Here is a 22,216-nt window from a genome sequence, read left to right on the forward strand (position 1 = left end):
AACATTTAGTAAGCTAACATTTAGTTTTTTAGTCTGAATTACAAATCATACGTAAAGTAACTAGAAGTAAGAAGCTCTGGCAAGATGTTTTCTAGAATAATTATTATTTAATAAAAACCACTCAGTGTGTAAATGGTATTTTATATATTGATTTAAAATATTTAGTTATTTATAAAGTGCCTGATAACTTTTAAGTAGTTGTTTCAGCGAGGTGTTTGGTTTTTTTTTTTCTTAAATAACTTAAACTGTTGAGTAGACTATTACTTTGCAGTAAGGAAACTTTATTGTAGATTTTGATTTGGTGAATATGATCAATGAAGGTTTCCTATATTTTTTACTTTATAAATGTTGGATTTCATGCTGCAGTTGAATGGTCTTGTGTCCCAGTGTCCCTTAAAAGAATAAATTATGGGATCACAAATATAAAACAAAGCACAATTGAGGCTAGTTTTTTAAACAGAAATATGTTGATTATGCAATTGCCATTGAGCTATTAGGTACAAATTCCAGATAGTTTTTGTTTAACCTATCATTTTTATTTTATTCATTTTTAAGTTTATTCATAGTGTTGTTTTATAAAACTTAAATGTAGAGGGTTTTCTCATAATTGATAAAAGCTCATTTCTGATTTTTAATCCATGTGCTCCCTTCTCTTCTGCTGAATTCATTTTGGCTGATCCATTCGAACATTGTACATCTCTATATTTTGTTCTATATACATGCTAGTTTCATTTTCTAGGAGAAGCAGAAGATAATGAAGTTGAAAACAACTCCCTTGCATACATTTGTTAATGTTCTTTATTTTCAGTTATTTGCTTTTTTCATGGCAACCCACTCCAGTATTCTTGCCTGGAGGATCCCAGGGACGGGGGAGCCTGCTGGGCTGCCTCTATGGGGTCGCATAGAGTCAGATACGACTGACTCTACTTAGCAGCAACAGCAGTACTAACTTAATTTAGCCAATAAAATGTTACTGTTGGAGATCTTTACTTTTCCTTCCAGGAAGGAAGAATGTACATCTACCAGTGGCCTACCACCATATTTGGCATGTAACACACTGGATATATTGACCATATACCTACTTCAGGAACCTTTACTGACTTTAGCTAGTGCTCATGTTTATGTTTGTTTATGTTGCATTTGTCTCGGAATTCATGATTAAAATTCATTGCTTTGTTGATAAACCTTTGAAGCTTTGTTAAACTGTATATTTAGCAAGAAAGTTCTAATCAAACATTTAAAACCTTTTTTCCTTTTAGTTCTATAAACATGTGGTACAGAGTGTTGAGAAATTCATTCAGAAAGTAAGTATATAGTTTTCCCTGTATATGCTAAACGTTCTGTAACTGTAGACTAACACCCCGTACTATTCTCTTTTCAAATACCCAATTTTAAATTGTTTTGATGACTGTTTAAAAGTGATTCCATTTGTTTTAATTTCTAATTAAGAAATAAAATGAAACTGCCTTTCAAATAATTCTAAAAACAAAAGCTTTCAGGTAGATGTGTTTGTTAATTTGCATTTCCATAGTGAGCATCTGTTCCGTGAAGAAAATATTTCAGTATGATTTTTTTAATGAAATTTTAGATTCATTTCTTTTTATATAGCCTTTAAAGAAATCCTCCTTATTCATTTCAAGCTTAATGCCTAGAGAGCAGTCCTCCTTGTAGATAAGATGTAGTAAAATGTAGTAAAAATGCTAGCCACTTTTTTTCTGCTGATTCATTTTGTCTCATCCATTAGGGCAGTTATGCATCTCTACATCTTATTATTAGACCTAAAGTTCCATTTTCCAGGGTAAGCAGAGGGAGACGAAGTTGAAAACAGCTGTTTTTGCATACATTTAGTAATTTTTTTGGTAACCAGAGCCCAAGGTGACTAGGTTATATTTCTTTGCTCCTTTGTGATCAGTGCCTTATCTGTGCTGCTCTTTTTGGGCAGGAGTACCATGACACTTACAATTTGTAAAATGATAGTGTAGGAATCTGTCATTGAATTGAGGTTTGGTATTCTGCCCTTTGTTCACTTGCCTAGATGTGAGCAGAACCAGTTTGAGAATCAGAGGTAAATAATCAAAGGTAAATCAAAGGACATAAATTGCAGTATGTTTCTTGAGTGAAAATAGTTGACTGGAGGGGAGGGTGCGTGGATTAAAATAGTATTACTGCATCTCCAAACTATCTGGATAATCTTGAATAAATCAGTTAACTTTTATTTGATTCAGCTTTTTTCCCCTCTTAACATCTTGTTTTCTCAAAACTTAAAGTATTGGTAAAACATTTTGAGATGAACAGCTAGTAAATTGAAGCTTAAGGTATGGGTTAAAATAACAGGTATGCTGTATGTTTAAGGTAAATCTAACTGTAAGATAGAAATGTTGGTGGTTAGAAAATGTCATTGTTATAAAACTTCAAAAAGGTTCAAATGTCTAAACAGTGTGTCTTGAACTTTCTTTTGTACATAAGAAACTTGCACAAATTACCTAGGGATCTTGTTGAAATGCAGGTTCTGATTTCCTGAAGGTGGGTCATTTAGACTCTGGTAAAACCAAAGCAGATCAGGCTCTGGTTAAGTTTCTCCTGAGAGTTGTTCAGTCTCTCATTGGTATCTGACTCTTTGCAACCCTATGTGACTGCAGCACGCCAGGCTTCTCTGAGAGTAGACCTTGTTAAGCCGTGAATTCTCTGGCTCTCTTGGAAAGGTTCCTTTTCCTCTCCTTCTGTTGGAAGCACGCAGTATTCACTTTCAGAATTCGTTTGGTATCAGATATAACTGTGTCCTGAGATAGCCCTCTTTTCTTACACGCTACTGTCAGCATCATTTAGTGCTTTGTAAGTACAGCCACAGTTAATGCAAAGTATAAAAAAAAAGATTGCTCATGATATTGGAGGCTTAGGAATTCTTGTGTTTTTGCTACTGATAGAACTTGAAGAAACAGTTGAAAGACATTTCAGATTTTTTTAGTCTTAATTCTTCTTTCAAGTTTTTAGTTGGTAATGTAACCAAGTTTACCAAATACTGTTATTTTAAAGCTTTTCTACAACATTTAACTCATGCATAACTTTTTTTTTTTTTTTGCCATTTTATGTGGCAGGCACATAAAAATACCTAGTGTGATCAGTGAAGGAAATTCCATACTGTAACATCATAATATGGTGTTTCTAAAGGTTATTGTGAAAGAAGTGTTCATCTTTATAGCTTAATACTAAAACCCCTAACACTTTTGAAGCTTTGGAATCTTCACAGTAGGGAAGAAAGGCCCATTTGTTGTGGTGTGTAGTCATGATTCTTATGTACTGTGCGTTTATAATCAAGAATTTTTGTTATAAATCAAAGAAGAAGGTGTATTTTTTTTAACTCACTACACTAATTGCTTTTATTATTCACCACTCAGTATTTAAAAACTCTTACCAGCAACTTAGCAATTTTATTTAGCCTTACTCTCAAGATAATCATTTCTATAAAATAATACATTAAATATGAGACTATTTTGTCTATTTTTCCAGCATTGAGGAATAGATGACTTTTAACAAAGAAATGTCTTGGCTTTTCATTAAATTTAAACAATTTTTTAAATGGATGTATTATTTGCCTGGCTAGGTAGATAATTATTTGCATGTACGGTAGTCAAAGGAAAATAAGTCATATATGAACTGAGGAACAAATATGCTAGATTGGGGGGGGGGGACATCAGTGAAAACTATTTCAGACTTCTAAAACAATAACTTTCAACAGAGCAGACAGTGTTGAAACCTAAAACTTTAGGTTGGTTAAACCTAAAACTTTAATGTCCACACATCAGCATTACTGCCCTTTTATTAAATATTTCAAGTACTAAACAGCCAGAACTTTGCAATACTTATAAATTGGTGCTGTCGGTCTCTTCATTTTCTTAATAATGACCTTAAGAAGAAGGGGTTTGAAGGAACAAATTATGGATCATCTAGTCTTTTTGCAGAATGAAGTCACTCATTGTCTTGACTGAAAATACTGTTTAGAAACATGTATCTGTGTGTTGGAGGTGGATTGAAGATCCTTTACTCACTGGTCCTTGGGTCTGAGACATTTTCCAAGAAGGCAGTTTTGATTTAGTGCTCTATAGGATTTCTGTGAAATGGCTCTGGTGAAATGATTACCTAATTACACTCAAAATTTGAACCTGCTTCTAGCAGCCATAATTTCATTTTAATTAGTATGTATTTGGGAGGCAGGTTTTCTCATGCTTCTGGATATGGGAAAATTGAAGCAGTAAACTTGCTGGTGAAGGGTTCTTCATTGTGCTTAGGAAGGTCCCAGGAGACTCATATTCTTCAGATTAGAAGAAGGATAAGAAACACTGATCAGTGAAGCAGCTAAAACATGTTTTCATAGGACAGATTTTTAGAATCATAATGGTAGTGTCTTACCTTTCATATAGATTTGCATTTGAGAAAAGTTTTAAAACTTCAGGCTCACTGTGTTTAGAATGTTGTAATTTGCTGTTTGATTCCTTCTTTCGTTAGTATAGAGATCCCTTTGCTGTGTGTTTTTTGGATGAAGTCTAAGGCTTGTTGGCAGTACTTTTTTACCAGAGCTTTTCTTTCTTGAATTCACTGCTTGAATTAAAAAATCATTAAACTATATCTATATATATATATATCTCCACACCTTTTGTTTTTTGTTGTTCAAGCCAGTTACACAGGGCTATTTTGAAACTTAGGTGATTGGCAGTTGAACTAAATATGTAGAGTAACCAAAGTAGATTCTTTCAAATGCCATTCCAGAGACATGGTATGGAATGGTCAACCTCTGCATGTTCATCACCTCAGCGTGAGCAGTGTGTTTGTGTTTTTATAGATTTCTGGTGACATTTGTCTGTTGAGAATTTTAACCTTCTAATTTGCTTCCTTTCCCACTCTTCTTTTTTCATCAGTGTAAACCAGAATATAAGGTACCTGGACTTTATGTTATTGACTCTATTGTACGACAATCTCGACATCAGTTTGGTCAAGAAAAGGATGTGTTTGCACCCAGATTTAGTAATAACATCATTAGCACTTTCCAGAATTTATACCGTTGCCCTGGAGATGACAAGGTATGCTGCCTTTTTTTTAAGTTGGGGTAGTCATTACCTTTTTGGTCTTAATAAGACTTTCCATTATCGTAATTTATCATTTTATATTATCCTTTATTTGTTATCCTTTGCGCTGTCCATGTTTCTTTTTGTTATTAGACTTTTCTTAAACAGAATGAAAGATATAGTTGGTTTTGCTACTTTTTAATTTATTAAAGCCATTGGTGTTAAAGAAACTGGCTCTAATAAGCATTTGTAATTATTCTAAAATCTTATTTATTTATATGTACAACCAATTCATAATTTTGGTCATTTGACATGAGCTGATACTTACCTATTTAGTTGTCTGTGGAAAATGAATTTACCAAGTAATTAGTAGACAATAACTGCATATCAGAATTCCTTTGTTATGGAAGTGTTTTCTTAGTGCTGGAAACTGGGATAGTAGAAGGTTACATTTCTTGGATGCTGACTTCGAAATTTAGTGTCCTTATTCTGACAGACTTGATTGCAGTGTTGATTTTGTAGGAAAAGTAAGAACAGGTGAAGACTTACTCTAAAGAAGAGGAACCAGACTTAAAAGCTTACCACAAATCTTTTACCTCCTCTCAAGTACAACAAGATTAGGTAGTTTTTATTTTTCATAACTGTTATACAGTCTAGAATCAGGAAAAAGTCTTGTTATACTGGATAGATATGGAGAGAATGTATTATTGTGTCATTAGTTGTAAACTGTTCTTGGATCTGCCTCTAGAGTCAGATTTTTTTTTCTTCTAACTAATCTTGGTACGTTGATGATTCTTTGCAGGCAGAAAGAATGCTTCCAGTTTTAATGTGATCCATCGTAATTGAGTCTTAAATACCTTAGAACTCCACCTAAAATAACTCATTTGAGATTTTATATAAACATTTTTGATGTAACTTAGACACTTTGATTTAGGAATTTCACTAGTTTGGACTTGGATTTATGTCCATTACAATGAATAAGTCAGTCTTGAATTTGTAGACTTCATAATAAGAATATTTGTCATTTATAATAAAGATTAGTATATAGGGATTTTTTGATAATCACAGTCAGAAAGATTATACTGATACAGTAATCTCAGTGCCTGAACTCCATTAAGTGTCCAAGAAGTATTTTAATCCATCCTTCCTGTCCATGGCCTGAGGAGCCTCTATGATATGACTGTTCTAAAGTTTTGAAAGCAAAAAAATAAAAATAATCATTTTTCTTTTTTCCTCTAGAGTAAAATAGTGAGAGTGTTAAACTTATGGCAGAAGAATAATGTATTTAAGAGTGAGATTATTCAGCCTCTTCTGGATATGGCAGCAGGGATTCCGCCTCCAGTTGTCACACCTGTTCTGGCCAGTACTACTGCTGCTATGAGCAATACTCCAGGTATGTTGCTTTGAGAGAGACTTTCTGAGTGTTCTACTCATGCATTTCAGGTGATTATTCATATATGAAATAATAATTTGACAGTGCAGGAGAATTTGTTTCGCTTTAGGTGAATGAAAGGAACTCTTAATTTGAAGGAACAATAAAATTAGAAATTATATGTGTTTCATTCTTTTCAAAAAAATTTAAAAGCTAAGCATTTAATGTTCCTAGAAACATACATAATCAGCTTGGGAAGTTGGTATGTCAGTTAAATTTTTCCTGATTTAGACTGTAATCTTTTAAACTTGCATATATATCAACTTGATATTCATAGTGAGCTAAGTGTACTTAATATATAAAGAGAACCCTGTAAAAATTTATTTAATGGATCCAAGAATGAGTAATAATCTGAAAATCATGGAGGTTTTTTTGAGGTATTTAAATGAGATTTGAATTTTTTTTTAACCATAGTCTAAGAATTACATTTGTTATCATTTTGATATATGTTTATTTTGGGGTATGTACATAGACATTTTGGAACAATAATAATTTTATGTATACTTTTATAATATTTTGTCATCAGAGATTGAATATTTCTTTATATCATTGAATTTTCTTCTTTAGTAAGGTATTTAATGATTTCCGAGTATTGTAGGCTCCTTTAAATGGTAGCTTAGTTAATTGAGAATAAGTATGAAAAGCTCTTTCTGGTCATTTTTGTTGTTGCCATTTTGTTTTGTTTAATGAACCTAATTATGTAATGGTTTTTAAAGATGAAGACAGTAAAATTATGTAAATTAGTACATATTTTATAAAAGTGACAGAACAAATCTCTCTAATTTTCCACATCTTATTTATTCACTTACATATTTATTGGGGATGGGTTTGATGTCTTTCTAAAAGGAACTCCTGTGACACCTGTTACTCCAGCCAACGTGGTTCAAGGTTTACCTGATCCGTGGGTGTCTCAGATAACAAATACAGATACACTTGCAGCAGTAGCTCAGATCTTACAGAGTCCTCAAGGCCAGCAGGTGAGCAGCCTTTTTTGTTACATCAACATGATTTAGAACTCATTGTTTTCCTAATAAATGCATTGTTTCATTATGTACCACCTAAAGAGTGTTTTTTTTTTAATGTTTTTTTTTAAATGACCACACTACATACAATACTTTGTAACTTGCTTTTTTAAATTTAATAATGTATTATGTCTGTTTTTATCATTGAAGATTATTTTACAAATAATTCATTCTACACCAAAATAATTGATTTAGCACATAGTTTTGCCAAGCATTATTAGGTGCTATTGTTAATCCAGTAATGAGACTGGGAAGCCTTCTGCCTTGGGGAAGATATCTTTCTGTCTTAGGGGAGACAGACAATAAAGAAGTACCAAACATTATTTAGATAGATATATATGACTTAAAGGGACTTCCCAGGTGGTGCTAGCAGTAAGGAACCTGCCTGTCTGCAATGCAGGAGATGTAATGAGATGTGGGTTCAATCCCCGGGTTGGGAAGATCCCCTGGAATAGGAAATGCAGCCCATTCCAGTGTTCTTGCCTGGAGAATCACATGGACAGAGGAGCCTGGCAGGCTACAGTCCATAGGGTTGCACAGAGTTGGACACTACTGAAGCAACTTAGCGCATATGACTTAAAACAGGGCAGATCTTTAGAGTGACTAGGTTTGGAAGAAGGGGTCAGAGTTAGGGTAGCCAAGAGAAAGCATCTTTGACAAAGTGACATTTGAAGAACCTGTTAGGGCAGATATGATTAGCATCTCTGTGGTTTTTGTTTGTTTGTTTTTAAGTTTATCCTTTAAAACCAGATTAATTGTGATCTATACAGTAAAACTCCCCGAGCTGTCCTTCCCACAGGTTCACACATTTCAGCCTCCTGTCTTTGTTTAAATGCCAGCTCAGTAAGGCCTTCAGACAGCTATTTAAAACCGGAATTGCTGCCTTTCATCTGCTCTGCTCCCTTTCTTTGTCACCTGCCTTCTTTTCTTCCTTAGCACCTAATATCTCATGTAACTTCCTCATTTGCTTCATTCACTGTCTCTTTCCATTGTAATGTATACTGTATAAGGACAAGGAGTTTCTGTTTTGCTCACTGCTGTATTTTCAGTGTCTAGGTTATAGCAGGTATTCAGTATATTTTGTGAAACGAATGACTGATGTATAGAGGCATAACAATGTTGGGGTATAGAGAAGATATCTTAGAATTGAGTTTTCTAGAAGATAAGATAGTCTACGTATGTTACGAGTCATGACATTGAAGTGGTAAACCTAAGTGTGGGACCTGGGCTGAGAAGTGAAGGATTCATGTACTAAGCAGTGAGGAGTTGCCAGAGACTTTTATGTTGAAGTCACATGATCTGAAGAGTAGTTGAATGGATGGGAAAAAAGAGAATCTAGAGATAAGAAGTATATTTGTTGGTAACAGTGATAATAGAAAGACAGTAATATGTGAAAAATAGTACAGTTGTGGACTCTTTAAAATGACAACCTTTAAAAAAATGGAACCAGTTCATTTATTTAGCCTTAGATTGGATCACGTTTCTACATTTTTGGGACAGTTGTGAAATCAAATTGAGTATTAGATTAAATTGTAGAATTTACTAGCTTTCTGTGATTATGATATTTTGAAAAGTACTCATAAAAGCAAATCTAATTTTTTAAAAGGTATTTGTTGAAAAGTACTTTTGGCAGGAGAGTCAGTATTCCAGAAGAATAGTGCAAAGAGTCAAGGAGACACAGTAATCTGAGATGTGAAGTCAGAGTAGAGAAGAAGTAGAACGCTGCAGCCTTTGAACCTGGGTGACGGAAAGGCTAACACTGCTGTGGGGCGTGGTGGGGGGGAGATGCAGGTGTCAGAAGGAGCGTTTAGAAGGTGTGAAGACGTTTCCTTCCTTCCTTCTTTCCTCCCTATAAGACTCCCTTCTTTCAGTCATCCATCCTGTCTGGTGTGGAGCTTCTTCAGTGCAGAAGTTCAGCTATCATATATTTTTGTACTTTGTTTCCTGTCACATTAGTGGTTTGCAGTAAATGTGCATTGATAGGTGAAGATTGGTTTGTTTTCCAGTGTTCCTTTTTGGGGATAGGCATGGAATTGTTTCACTTACTGTCATCATGTATATTTTTATCTTCTCTCACTGTAAATTTAACTTTACTTAAAGAATACAAATGTCTTGTTTAGCAGTAGCTTTGCTATTTTTCTATTCCAAACTGATAATTTTCAGATTTAACTTCGGTTTACATCTAAAGTAGAAAAGTAATTACTTCTGGGATGTATGTAGGGCTTACTTAACTGAAATATCTTTAGGATTTCATTATTCTATTTTTTAAGAGAGAAGGTGAATACGGGGGGACAGGGGTTGCTCGCAACTCTTGATGACACTATTCATCTTTAATTTCCTTAGTTTCAGATTGCTTCAAGGGAAAGATTCCTTATTTTCTTTCCTCCTTTCAGGAATGTGTTGCCAGATGGTAAATTTAAATGATAGCAAAAGCAGTTGTTGTAGGTACTTGCCCTTCTACATCAATTGAGCTCGTTGAAGAAGGGAATAAAAAGCTTAGTGAGAGAAGCTAGTCTGCTTGTGATGGGTTTTTATTTTGTTGTTTGTCATGGTATGGTCATTTTATTTTGTTTAAAGTTCCTTGACTTTCCAGAAGTAAAGACAAACCTATTTAGAACTGTTACATATGGCACACACACGCAAATCTTATTTTAAAAATGAGTTGTTCTTTTTTGAGTCAATATGTATTTTTTCTTGGTCTCTAGACTGTAGAATGATAAATTTTATTGACTAAAAGTTTAGATGAGCATTCTTATGGGTAAAACCCAACACCTGTTTGTAACAATTTTCTTTTCTCTCCCCGCACACCCCTGCAGCTTCAGCAGTTAATACAGACTTTACAGATACAGCAGCAGAAGCCTCAGCCCTCCATCCTGCAAGCCCTGGATGCTGGTCTTGTCGTCCAGCTGCAGGCTCTTACAGCACAGCTTACAGCAGCAGCTGCAGCAGCCAACACCCTCAATCCCCTAGAACAGGGGGTGTCTTTTAACAAGGTAGAAATTAGGATAACAGATCTGTTCTGTATGAAGAACTGAATTTTCTGTACTATCATGTAGATTGCAATTATGTAAATTACATTTTACTGTAGAACTGTTTTATGTTTTAACATCCATTATGGTCTATAAGGGTTTTCTTGGTGGCTTAGACGGTAAAGAACCCACCTGAAATGTGAGAGCCCTAGGTTCCATCCCTGGGGGTTGAGAAAATCCCCTGGAGAAGGAAATAGCAACCCTCTCCAGTATTCTTACCTGGAGAATCCCCATGGGCAGAGGAGCCTGGCAGGGTACAGTCCATGGGGTTTTAAGAGTCAGTCAGACACGACTGAGCAACTAAACACAGCACTGTGTAAGGGGCTTCCCAGATGGCGGTAGTGGTAAAGAACCTGCCTGCCAGTGCAGGTGACATACAAGATGCGGGTTCATTCCCTGAATTGGGAAGATCCCTGGAGGAGGGCATGGCAACCACTCTCAACCATTCTTGCCTGGAGAATCCCATGGATAGAGGAGCCTGGCGGGCTACAGTCCATAGGGTTGCAAAGAGTCAGACGTGACTTCAGCGACTTAGCACACGCAGATGTACTGTTATTGAGTAAATATTACTTAATAACTTAACAGTTACTAAGTAAATATTACTGTTTATTAAATACATTTTACAAAAGATTCAAATTTCTGAAAGAAATTTTAAGTAATTTTATAAATCCACTTGAAGCCAGTAAAATTGTATATTCACTATTGAGACAAATGATTTTTGAGCTCATTTTTATGCAGTTACAAATAAATTAATTATAGTGTCTAGCCTGTAATTTTAACCTGCTAAAATTGTAAAGTATGTGAAAGTTCGAAGGAAAGCTTCCTTACAAGTTGTTACAATACTATAATATGATAAATTGAGATATAACTGTATTTTCAAAGTTGAAAATCTTGGATGTTTAACTTGTGTGACATCCTCAGTATTCTTGGTGATTATCAGAATATTATCCCTTGGAAATGTTATCTATATTCTTTTTATTTCTGCTGTTATTTTCATAGAAATATAAATATTGATTTATTAGATTATATTACTTAGATTTGTTTAGCCTACAACTTTCAAAAAGCCTTTAAATTGATCATTTAAAAGACGGTGGAGCATTCTGAGAGAACTGTACTAGTAATAGATCTGTTGATTATAGTTCTATAGATTATAGTTCTAGATTTTTTTTTTTAAATAAAACTTTTTGACTCTTGACAAGCCACTCAAATATTTAAATCCTAATCTTCTCTTCTATAAAGTATTGGTAATTATCCTATGTGTCATGATTGTTCTGCTTCATAAGACAACGTCTGTCAGAATTCTTTGAAGAGAAGTAAAGGTCCACGCAAAATGTTTTTTATAGTATAACAATAAACAATAAAATTACATGAAATAAATAGTATGTAACAAATTATATGAAAGAAATTACATTTTAAATGATAGAGATAATTTAATGGAATGTCATTGATCTTCAGAATAGCATTTGTAACTTGTATTTGTGTAAAGTGCTTTTAAATTTGTCTCTTTCTCTCCCTCTTTTTTTTTTTCCCTCCACTTAGAAGTTGATGGATAGGTTTGATTTTGGGGAAGATTCTGAGCATAGTGAAGAACCCAAAAAGGAAATTCCAGCTTCTCAACTGTAAGAGTTGTTATGTTTTTCTTCATAAACCATAAATTTTTTCTGTTATCTTTATAAACATGGCCATCTGAACTACTCAGTATACTTTGAGCATAGTTTCTGGCTCTTGGGCTCTCACATAAGAAGATGGAGGAGTTGCTGCTTGTTGCCTCCCTATATTGTTTTGACTCTATGAACTTTGCAGATAGTTTGGATATATAAAAATTCTTTACTGGAAAATTGATAGGTGTTGATAAATTTGGTTGCAATATTTGCTGTTGATATATTAAGCTTTAGGTTATTTAGCTCAGTTGAAATAGTAGGAGAAAGAAGTTTGCTTATAGTGTCCATGGCTGCTTCTGGGAAGTATATAGTAAATTCTGGGAATGTATCAGATTAATTAGAAGTAAGGAACAGGGTTGTAGGGATTTTGTTTGTTAAAGAAATAGATTGTGAGTTTTTATTTAAATCAGTGATTCCCCTTCTTCCTTACCCCAAACAATTGTGCAGAGCCTTGGATTCTGTGGGGGTTCAGGAGAGGACCAGTGGGAAAGAGGATGTTGGAGAGGAAGGTGGAAGGTGGGAGAATAGGAAAGGGATGATGAGTGGGGAAAGCCTCTGGATGCCTTATTTCAGCAGTTACTAGTTTTCTATATTGTGATAATATATTAAAATATATAATATATAAAAATGTATTTATATGCTTATGATAAAGAGATTCTATTTGAAAAATTAAGAACTAGTGTTTTAGACTACAAAGCATTTGAGATCATGTAGATCAGTGTCGTGAGCAATGTAAGAATCTCCTGTAACAGTCCTGATAGGTTTTTTATCTGTTGTTTAATGCCTCCTATGACATAGAGTTAAGTAGTTGTTAATATGGTTTGATCTTTTGTTACTGAATCCTATGGGATTTGCTTTCTACACACCGATCCATTTTGCTTTCTGAAGCAAGGAAGCAAATTTGCTCCATAATCTATTGAGACATAGCCATTCAGTATTTGAAGATAGGTATCATTCTTCCCCTTAGGTTTATTTGCTCCAGATGAAGTATACTTTTTTCCAACTGTTTCAAGACTTCTCACCATCCTGATTGCCCCTTTGGGGATGCCCTCTTTTTTGTTCATGTCTTACCTTGTGGCACCCAGAATTCCAGGTGTATTCATTCCAGGTGTGAATTTCCCAGAATACAGTTAAATTATTATTTCCTCTTATCTAAACATTCTTTCTGTTAACGTGCCTAATAATGTGAAAGTAGATTATTTTTTTTAAGTGTATGATCAGTTTTGATTATAGATTGTACATATACTGATTGATGGAACATTTTTCCCATTATGTCACAGTTTATAAGTGTTTCATTAAGATTTTCTTAAAATGCTCTAATGTAAAAAACTACTACTTTATACACAGTAATAGCAGAGTATGTCTAACATATAATCCCATCTGTTGAAACTATTGAAGTATATTTCTTATTTCAACATATTAAAGTTCTGAGTTACTCTATTTTCTGTATTAATATTAAAAGTAAACACTGTAATAGAGTATATTCCATTTGTTGACATTTTGGGGGTGTTTTTGAATATTCTTTTACTTTCATATTATCTTTATTGGATTTTAAAATATATTTACACTTGGTTTTCCTTGTAGTTCTCATGTTTCGGAATCTGTGAACAATTCCATCTTTCATCAGATAGCAGAACAACTGCAGCAGCAAAATCTTGAACATCTCAGACAGCAGCTCCTGGAACAGCAACAGCCTCAAAAGGTTTATAACCCCATCTTGTGGTCTTTATTGTTACGGCTGTCTACAGTCTGTCACTTGGTGATTTTTCTTCAGCTGGTTGTTACTCGGAAGATGAGTCTTTTCAGGACCTTTACAGTTTTTGTTTGTTCTGTTTTTTTTTTTTTTTTTTGTAATCTCGAAATGTGTTTGGGCAGCTTATGTATCTGTTGAGAAATTATAAAAACTATTTTCAGTATCCTGGAAGGAATTAGAGGACAGAAGACATGGTGTTTCAGTATTACAGTGTGAAACTTTTCTTTCCTCTCACTTCCCTGTTAAGCATGGTGATTTTGCTATTGTTGATGACGATGATGACAAAGTAGGTTGCTATCTTTAATTAGACTTTTGGTAGGTGGCAAGAGCTTCATTAGCCATGATTACAACTAATGCTTTTCAGGTAGTTTTTTTACAGTTCAGTTCTATTTTTCATTTGATCCTTTTCTTTAAAAAGGTATAGTTTCTTTGACCACATCTTTTATATGCTGAGATATAGGTATTTTGAGTCTCATTTACCCTGTAGGAAATTGAAGCTTAGTGAAATGAAGCATCCACTGTTAAAGTGCACTGCCAGTATGAAATACCTTCCATCTTAAGACTCACCATTATTTTATATATACCCAAGAATTTTTAAATACTTCTAAAGTATATGTAGGCTTCCCAGGTTGCACAGTGGTAAAGAGTCCACCTGCCAATGCAGGAGACACAAGAAATGGAGGTTCAATCTCTGAGTCAGAAAGATGCATTGCTCCGGAATTCTTGCCTGGAAAGTTCCATGGACAGAGAATCCTGGCAAGCTACAGTCCATGGGGTTGCAAAGAGTCGAACGGAACTGAGCAAATGGACACGCACACACAAATTACATTCTGTGTAGTTTTAAGAATCTTCTAAATTTCAGGCATGATGAAATGTAAAGTTGTACCGTAGAATGGATACAATATGTCAAATTATTGTGAAGCTAAGGTTAAATCCATTGCAAAGCCTGATTTTGCTCTGTTTGAGAAATAGTTATGGATGTAAAACTGTTTACATTATGAGTTTCTGAGAATCTCACACTTCTTCTAGTCAAATCTTTTGGCGATAATGAATTTAATACAATACCACAAATGTTAAAGTATGAGCGTTGTCAGACGGATGATACATGCAGAGAACAGAGAAGCATTTTGCCTCAAGTAAGCTCTTCTCTAGTAGAGTATGTATATCTGTATGATTACAAGGCAGAATACTGGTTTTTGTAATAGACGTATAAGTGAAGGACTATGGGAATATGGAAGAGGGAAGATTACTTTAGTTTCGATAGCAAACCTTAGACACTGTTAGGGTCTGACATTGTCCTTTCAATGCAAATGGTAATGGATTTTGTTGATATCTGTATGTTGGAACTTGTACCTGGAATCATGAGAATGAAATTCCATACCTTGTTTTGAAGAAATAATTCTGATAGAAGTAGGTACATTATTTTATGTCAGGAAAATAAAATTTATCTGCTTGAGAATTTAGGAACTTGAAGACAAAGGAGAGTAAAAAACATTTGAATATTATTTTAAAACACAAGTTGTGATTCAAGAAAAGGAAACAGATTGTCAGTGATACAAGAAACTTCAGAGCTGTTACAGAGCCAAGAGGTGGTAGTAATGGAAGTTTATCTAAGCAGATTTACTCACCTGTAAATGTGACACTTTTGAATTTCCTTAGTTCTAACTTCATTTCAGAAGTTTTAGCAGAAACAATAAAATGAAAGTTTAACAGAAAAAGAAAAAAAAAGAATTCTAGTCTTAGTTGATTGCTTTATATATCATCTCCACAATTTTAGAAGGTATAGTAATAGAATCTCTTTGAAAGGAGTAAATGTCCTTAAAAGCTTCCTAGTTCAAAAATGGCAGTGAAGAAAAAAAGCAACTTTTCTTAGGCATAAGATGAATAGTGTTTAAAACCTATCACAAATTTAAAATTGAAGAGTAAACATCAACAGAGTAACAGTTAAATTCAATCAGTTGTGTAATTGGCTCTACCAAACCAGTTACGTTTTTAAGATGCGGTGTTTTTATTTAAATATGTTTTTATTTAAGATGGGGTGGGATATGCAGGAAAACTAAGTGTTTGTATTTGCCGCTAAGCTCAGTGTGGCGACCTAACGTTATCACAGTCTTGGAGTGAAGAGGATACTGGGGTAGCTAGTGGCGCTCTGTTTCTCACAGCCCTGACCACACTTGTAAGGGTTTGAGGCCTTTTGTCTAATGATGGAAAGCTGGTGGAAAACGGGAGAACTTTCTGAAAATGGTTGAATCATGAGGAACTAACAATCATTTCATAAAAGGAATGATTTCTCTTGTCTTGAGTAAGTTGGGGTTGTGCTTTTGATAACTGTTTTATCAGATATCCAAGAGTCAGATAACTCAGAATGAAATGCTCATGATGAAAGTGATGACTGATAAAAGAACTTTAACCAAAGTGTTAGAAATAAAAAGATTAGAAAATATTCAGCCAATTAATAAGAAAGAGCTATCAGTGGGATATCAGCAAGATGTAACTTACTTTGCTTCAGTAGTTTTTTATTGTTATTTGGTCGTTAAGTTGTCCAACACTTTGCGACCCCATGGTCTGCAGCACACCAGGCTTCCCTATCCTTCACTGTCTCCTGGAGTTTGCTCAGATTCATGTCAGTTGAGTCACTGATATTATCTAACCATCTTATCCTCTGTCGCCTGCTTCTCCTCTTGCCCTCAGTCTTTCCCAGCATCAGGGTCTTTTCCAGTGAGTTGAGTGTTTGCATCAGGTGGCCATAGTATTGGAGCTTTAGCTTCAGCATCAATCCTTCCAGTTAATATTCAGGGTTGATTTCCTTTAGGATTGACTATCCAAGGGACTTTCAAGAGTCTTCTCCAGCACCACAGTTGGAAAGCATCCATTCTTCGGCTCTCTGCTTTCTTTATGGTCCAGCTGTCACATCCATACATGACTACTGGAAAAAGCACAGCTTTAATTACACGGACCTTTGCCAGCCAAGTGATGTGTCTGTCCTTTAATACGCTACCTAGGTTTGTCATAGTGTTTCCTCCAGGGAGCGAGTGTCTTAATTTTGTGGCTACAGTCACCATCTGCACTGATTTTGGAGCCCTGGAAAATAAAAATCTGTCACTGTTTCTACTTTTTCTCCCATCTATTTGCCATAGTGATGGGACCAGATACTATGATCTTAGTTTTTTGAATGTTGAATTTTAGTCCAGCTTTTTCACTCTGTTCTTTGACCCTCATCAAGAACCTCTTTAGCTCCTCTTCACTTTCTGTCATAAGTGTGGTATCATCTATCTGCATATCTGAGGTTATTGATATTTCTCCCAGAAATCTTGATTCCAGTTTGTGCTTCATCCAGCATTTTGCATGATGTACTCTGCATATAAGTTAAATAAGCAGGGTGACAATATACCACCTTGATGTACTCCTTGTTAAATTTTGAAGAAGTTCGGTGTTCCATGTCTGGTTCTAAGTTGTTGCTTTTTGACCTGCATACAGGCTTCCCAGGAGACAGATAAGGTGGTCTAGTAGTCCCATCTCTCTAAGAATTTTCCACAGTTTCTTGTGATCTACATAGTCAAAAGCTTTAGCATAGTCAGGAAGACGTAAATGTTTGTTTGCTTTTTCTGTGATCCAATTCTTATTTATACCTGCTTGAAGTATAATGCAGTACTCTTGGTGATGCAGTAAAACTGAAGGAAGGTCTATTTCACGGTTGAATCCCGCTTTTCAACAATTCCTTACTTTTTAAATTATTATTTTAGGGTTTTTTTTCACAGTTGGGAATAATTGATGAGTAATAGTGGAATAATTCTTTAGGATGATGAAATAGCAAAATGTTTCAATATATAGGAGAAAAACACCTCTAAGGTCCCATGACATAGCTTAGACCTTAGATGTAGTTAAGGGTCCAGTTGACCTAATGCTAATTGTAAGATCATAAAATAAATGGTGGTTGAATTTTATTGTAATTTTAAAATATAGTTTTATTTTTTGGCTGTCCTGGGGCTTCCTTGCTGCTTGGACTTTTCTCTAGTTGGGATGAGCCAGCTTCTCATTGCAGCGGCTTCCCTTGTGGAGCAGAGGCTCTAGGACACGTGAGCTTCAGTAGTTGCAGCACATGGGCTCAGAAGTTGCGACTCCCCGGGCTCTAGAAGACAGGCTAAATAGCTGTGGCGCACGGGCTTAGTTGCTCTGTGGTGTGTGGAATCTTCTAGATCAGGGATCTAACCTGTGTCTCCTGCATTGGCAGGTGGATTCTTACCACTGAGCCACCTGGGAAGCCCTTGTAGTTGAATTTTAAAAGTAAATTTTCTCTTTGTCTTCATAAGATTTCAAAGAAAAAATAGAGTCATGAACCGCAGCCTTTTCAAATAGGTAAAACTGCCCACAGAGAACCTCAGAATCTAACATTGGTTGCAGTGGATTCTGCTGGTTATATCAAGCAGACTATTACACAGATAATCAGAGGTGAAAGACAGAGGTGGGGTGGATGGTGGATGGGATGCTCCAGGTGGGTGGTGAGCTAAGAAATACATGATGTGAAGGTTGTAGCAGTACCGAATTAAGGCCAAACAGCAAGGCTCGGGGTAAAATGGAATATTATCTTGCTGTGTTGTTAAGAATTTTATTTTTGTTGTACCACTTTGAAGGCTGGGACTGTGCTTAAAGCACACTTTGATTTGTTCTCAAAAGTATACTAATTTACCAACTTTTGGTCAATTGTGTGGAATAAAGCAGGCATTTAATTAACAAGTTTTTTAGCTTTAATTTATTTCTAAACCTTGAAAATGTTACTTGTCTTTGGGGAACCTGTTCCTTCATAAATTAATACATTGGAATGGTTCTTTTATGCTTTTTTTGACTCAGTTTTTCTACTGCTTACTTTTCTTTCAGTTTAAATGTTGTTAGAATAAGAGTAATAAAAAAATTTTTTATTGAGATATAATTGACATAACATTGTATGAGTTTCAGGTGTACAGCATACTGATTTGATATGATTATATATTGAGATACAATTACCTCTATTGTTAGCTAACACCTCTCTCATGTCAAATAATTCTTTTTTGTGGTGAGAACAATTAAGATTTAGTCTCTTAGCAACTTTGAAATTTATAATATAGTATTCTCTATAATCACTGTACTGTATTCCTTTTACACACAGAGACAAATTCATAGCGAGAGTAGCTTTGTTCTTAGTAATAGGTTTGTAGGAAGGAAACAGAAGTTTGAGTTACCCTTTTCTGTTAATTATTATGATATTCAATAGTTCTAGTTCTTGTGTACTACCAGGGACTCTTTTTATTTATCTTGAACACCTGTGAGATCATGTTTTAGGATGTTTAATTAAGGAGTCTTTTTTTCATAATAATCAATTTCTCAGTTTTAGTTAACATCATCAGTCAGTTCAGTTCAGTCGCTCAGTTGTGTCCGACTCTTTGCAGCCCCATGAATTGCAGCTCACCAGGCCTCCCTGTCCATCACCAACTCCTGGAGTTCACTCAGACTCATGTCCATCGAGGCGGTGATGCCATCCAGCCATCTCATCCTCTGTCGTCCCCTTTTCCTTCTGCCTCCAATCCCTCCTAGCATCAGAGTCTTTTCCAGTGAGTCAGCTCTTCGCATGAGGTGTCCAAAGTATTGGAGTTTCAGCTTTAGCATCAGTCCTTACAATGAACACCCAGGACTGGTCTCCTTTAGGATAGACTGGTTGGATCTCCTTGCAGTCCAAGGGACTCTCAAGAGTCTTCTCCAACACCACAGTTCAAAAGCATCAATTCTTCAGCACTCAGTTTTCTTCACAGTCCAACTCTCACATCCATACATGACTACTGGAAAAACCATAGCCTTGATTAGACGGACCTTTGTTGCCAAAGTAAATGTCTCTGCTTTTTAATATGCTATCTAGGTTGGTCATAGCTTTCCTTCCAAGGAGGAAGCGTCTTTTAATTTCATGGCTGCAGTCACCATGTGCAGTGATTTGGGAGCCCCCCAAAATAAAGTCTGACACTGTTTCCCCATCTATTTCCCATGAAGTGATGGGACCAGACGCCATGATCTTAGTTTTCTGAATGTTGAGCTTTAAGCCAACCTTTTCACTCTCTCACTTTCATCAAGGGGCTCTTTAGCTCTTCTTCACTTTCTGCCATATATAATTTATTTTATGATCATAGTATTATGCAGTTGCTAAGCAAGTTCACACTGATTAGCAGCATATAAGCAGAGTCCCTGTATCCAGTTGCTGTAATTGTCGCAGGTTTGGGGGGGGATTTAAATTTGGTTTTTTCCTATAGTTAGGCTTCATTGCCTAACTTTTGTTTAGTCTTTCTGAAATGTTTTACATATCTGAGTACCTCCTAATACTGTTTTGTGAATTCATAGAGGTGGAGGTTGAAAAAGATCCAAGTTCTAAACTGATTTTACTCGATCAGTGATTTTGATATTCAGGTTTGAGCTTTGCTTTTGCTTGTGTATATATAGTGGGTGACTTAGTTCTTTATATATCATTCATGATACGGTCCCTTTATCCATGATAGTTTATCTTTCCCACAATGAAAAATTTTGTTTGGAGACTTTGTTAATCTTATCAGTCTCTTCTAGTGTTACCGTATCCCCCTTTATGGAGGTATTCTCTGCTTTCAAGTAAACTTGGATTTATAAAAAAGTGCCATTTTAGATTGATCATTAAAGATGTAACAGAATTCTTTTGGTATTGGGTTTCTTTTTAAAAATTTGATTGTGATGTTTGCATGTAGATTTTCATTTATAATATTATTCATTACTTCCCAATGCTTGTGTGTTTGTGTACATTCTCAACAGGCAACTCCTCAGGATAGTCAAGAAGGAACATTTGGGTCAGAACATTCTGCATCACCGTCACAAGGGAGCAGTCAGCAGCATTTCCTTGAACCTGAAGCAAATTTGGATGATTCCATAGATATTCAGCAACAGGTAAAAAGTAAATGTTTTCCTAGGTGATAAAGTTCTAAAATTGATTTCAGAAAAAAGTCTTAAAATATGGTAATATTGTTTATTTTATGTAAAATAATATAAACGTAAATGTTTTTTCCTCCACGTTAAGCTGTGCATTGTAACCGTTTTACTAGTAGGCATTAATGTTACTATGGTGAATATTTTGGAATGCAGAAATAGTCAACACTGAATCTCAACCAGGCCTTTTGTTTGCTTGTGTTCCTTTGACTTTCAAGGATATGGATATAGATGAAGTGCAAGATGCAGTGGAAGAGGAGATCTTTGAACAGGAAGCAAAGAAAGTGGCTGTTCGTTCAAGATCAAGAACACACTCCCGATCTCGTTCAAGGTTCTGTAGTAGTATTTAAAAATAGCTGTGTGCAGACTTTTTAAATGTTGGCTTTTTATTTATTTTTTTTGCATCCTTTGTTTTTTTGCGTCAAGGTAAAAGAAACTTTCTCTCAATATGTTTGAGAGAAAAGGAAAGTTACTCTCAGTATGTTTGAGAATAACATCTTGTCTCATGAGAAAGTAACTCAGAACTTCAAAAACAGAAAATATTTGTTTTGTTTTTAGTTGGACATGTCTGTGGCATTTTATTTGAATTATTTACATGAGTCACAGCAATATCGTGAGACTTGGATTTTGGGTTATATATGGTTTCAGTTAATAATATTATGATGATAGTCAGCTTAGGACACAATTGTCCCTGAACAACAGTTAAATCACCTAATAAAGGAATAGTATTAGAAATGCCATTGTGGTTTTTGCATTCTGTTTCATCTCATAATACCAAAAATGATTATGAAAATCAAACTATAAAAATTGTTTTTATTAACAGTAAGCATATCGGACTCTCAAAAACATATCCTAGAAATGGTTTTCTCTGTGGGCTTAGCCATGTTAAGGCTCATTAATGTACATGCTCAATCAAGTTTGAGTTAAAGTACATTATTCTTAACCTGGTCAATTTTCTTGTTTTTGTTTTGAACTGTCTTAAATATATGTTGTCTTTGCTATAAACTGTCTTAAAACCTAATCTGTAACATTTTTATGCTGTGTTTTCGGCACACGAATGCCCCAGGAAGTCTGAACAGTAAATGCTGGAAGAGGGACAGTATCTTTGATGGTTTTTTCAGTCATTTCTTGGGTGTTTTAAGAATTCCCTTGCAAGTGAGAGCTTGTCAGTTCATCTTTCTCTAAACTGACTTCTCTCCAGGAAATTACAGTGCTAGTCCTGAAAACATCTTTGTCTTAGCAAATTCTTTGTCTTTTCAACACATGAGTATTTTGAATAGAGTTCAGTGG

The 22,216-nt window shown here is 35.1% G+C and overlaps 1 protein-coding gene across 17 annotated transcripts in view; it reads left to right on the top strand.

Moving 5' to 3' along the window:
* The window catches only part of SCAF8 (SR-related CTD associated factor 8), a 218,490-nt gene that overhangs the window by 46,347 nt on the left and 149,927 nt on the right, over window positions 1–22,216 (top strand). For 14 of the 17 annotated variants that reach the window (XR_009601677.1, XR_006060662.2, XR_009601676.1 and 11 more), the window contains 9 exons: window positions 1,260–1,304; window positions 4,914–5,075; window positions 6,300–6,453; window positions 7,339–7,469; window positions 10,331–10,507; window positions 12,083–12,162; window positions 13,789–13,906; window positions 20,756–20,887; window positions 21,145–21,257. Coding sequence is in view for 8 of the 17 variants with exons in the window: in XM_060419857.1 (XP_060275840.1) it covers window positions 1,260–1,304; window positions 4,914–5,075; window positions 6,300–6,453; window positions 7,339–7,469; window positions 10,331–10,507; window positions 12,083–12,162; window positions 13,789–13,906; window positions 20,756–20,887; window positions 21,145–21,257 (1,112 nt within the window). In the remaining 9 variants the exon portion in view is untranslated. The remainder of the gene's footprint in view (window positions 1–1,259; window positions 1,305–4,913; window positions 5,076–6,299; window positions 6,454–7,338; window positions 7,470–10,330; window positions 10,508–12,082; window positions 12,163–13,788; window positions 13,907–20,755; window positions 20,888–21,144; window positions 21,258–22,216) is intronic. The other 3 variants (XR_009601679.1, XM_042253665.2, XM_060419860.1) reach the window with 1 other exon arrangement.

This window comes from Ovis aries, chromosome 8 (genome assembly GCF_016772045.2).
Source record: "Ovis aries strain OAR_USU_Benz2616 breed Rambouillet chromosome 8, ARS-UI_Ramb_v3.0, whole genome shotgun sequence".
Taxonomy (NCBI): Eukaryota; Metazoa; Chordata; class Mammalia; order Artiodactyla; family Bovidae; genus Ovis; species Ovis aries.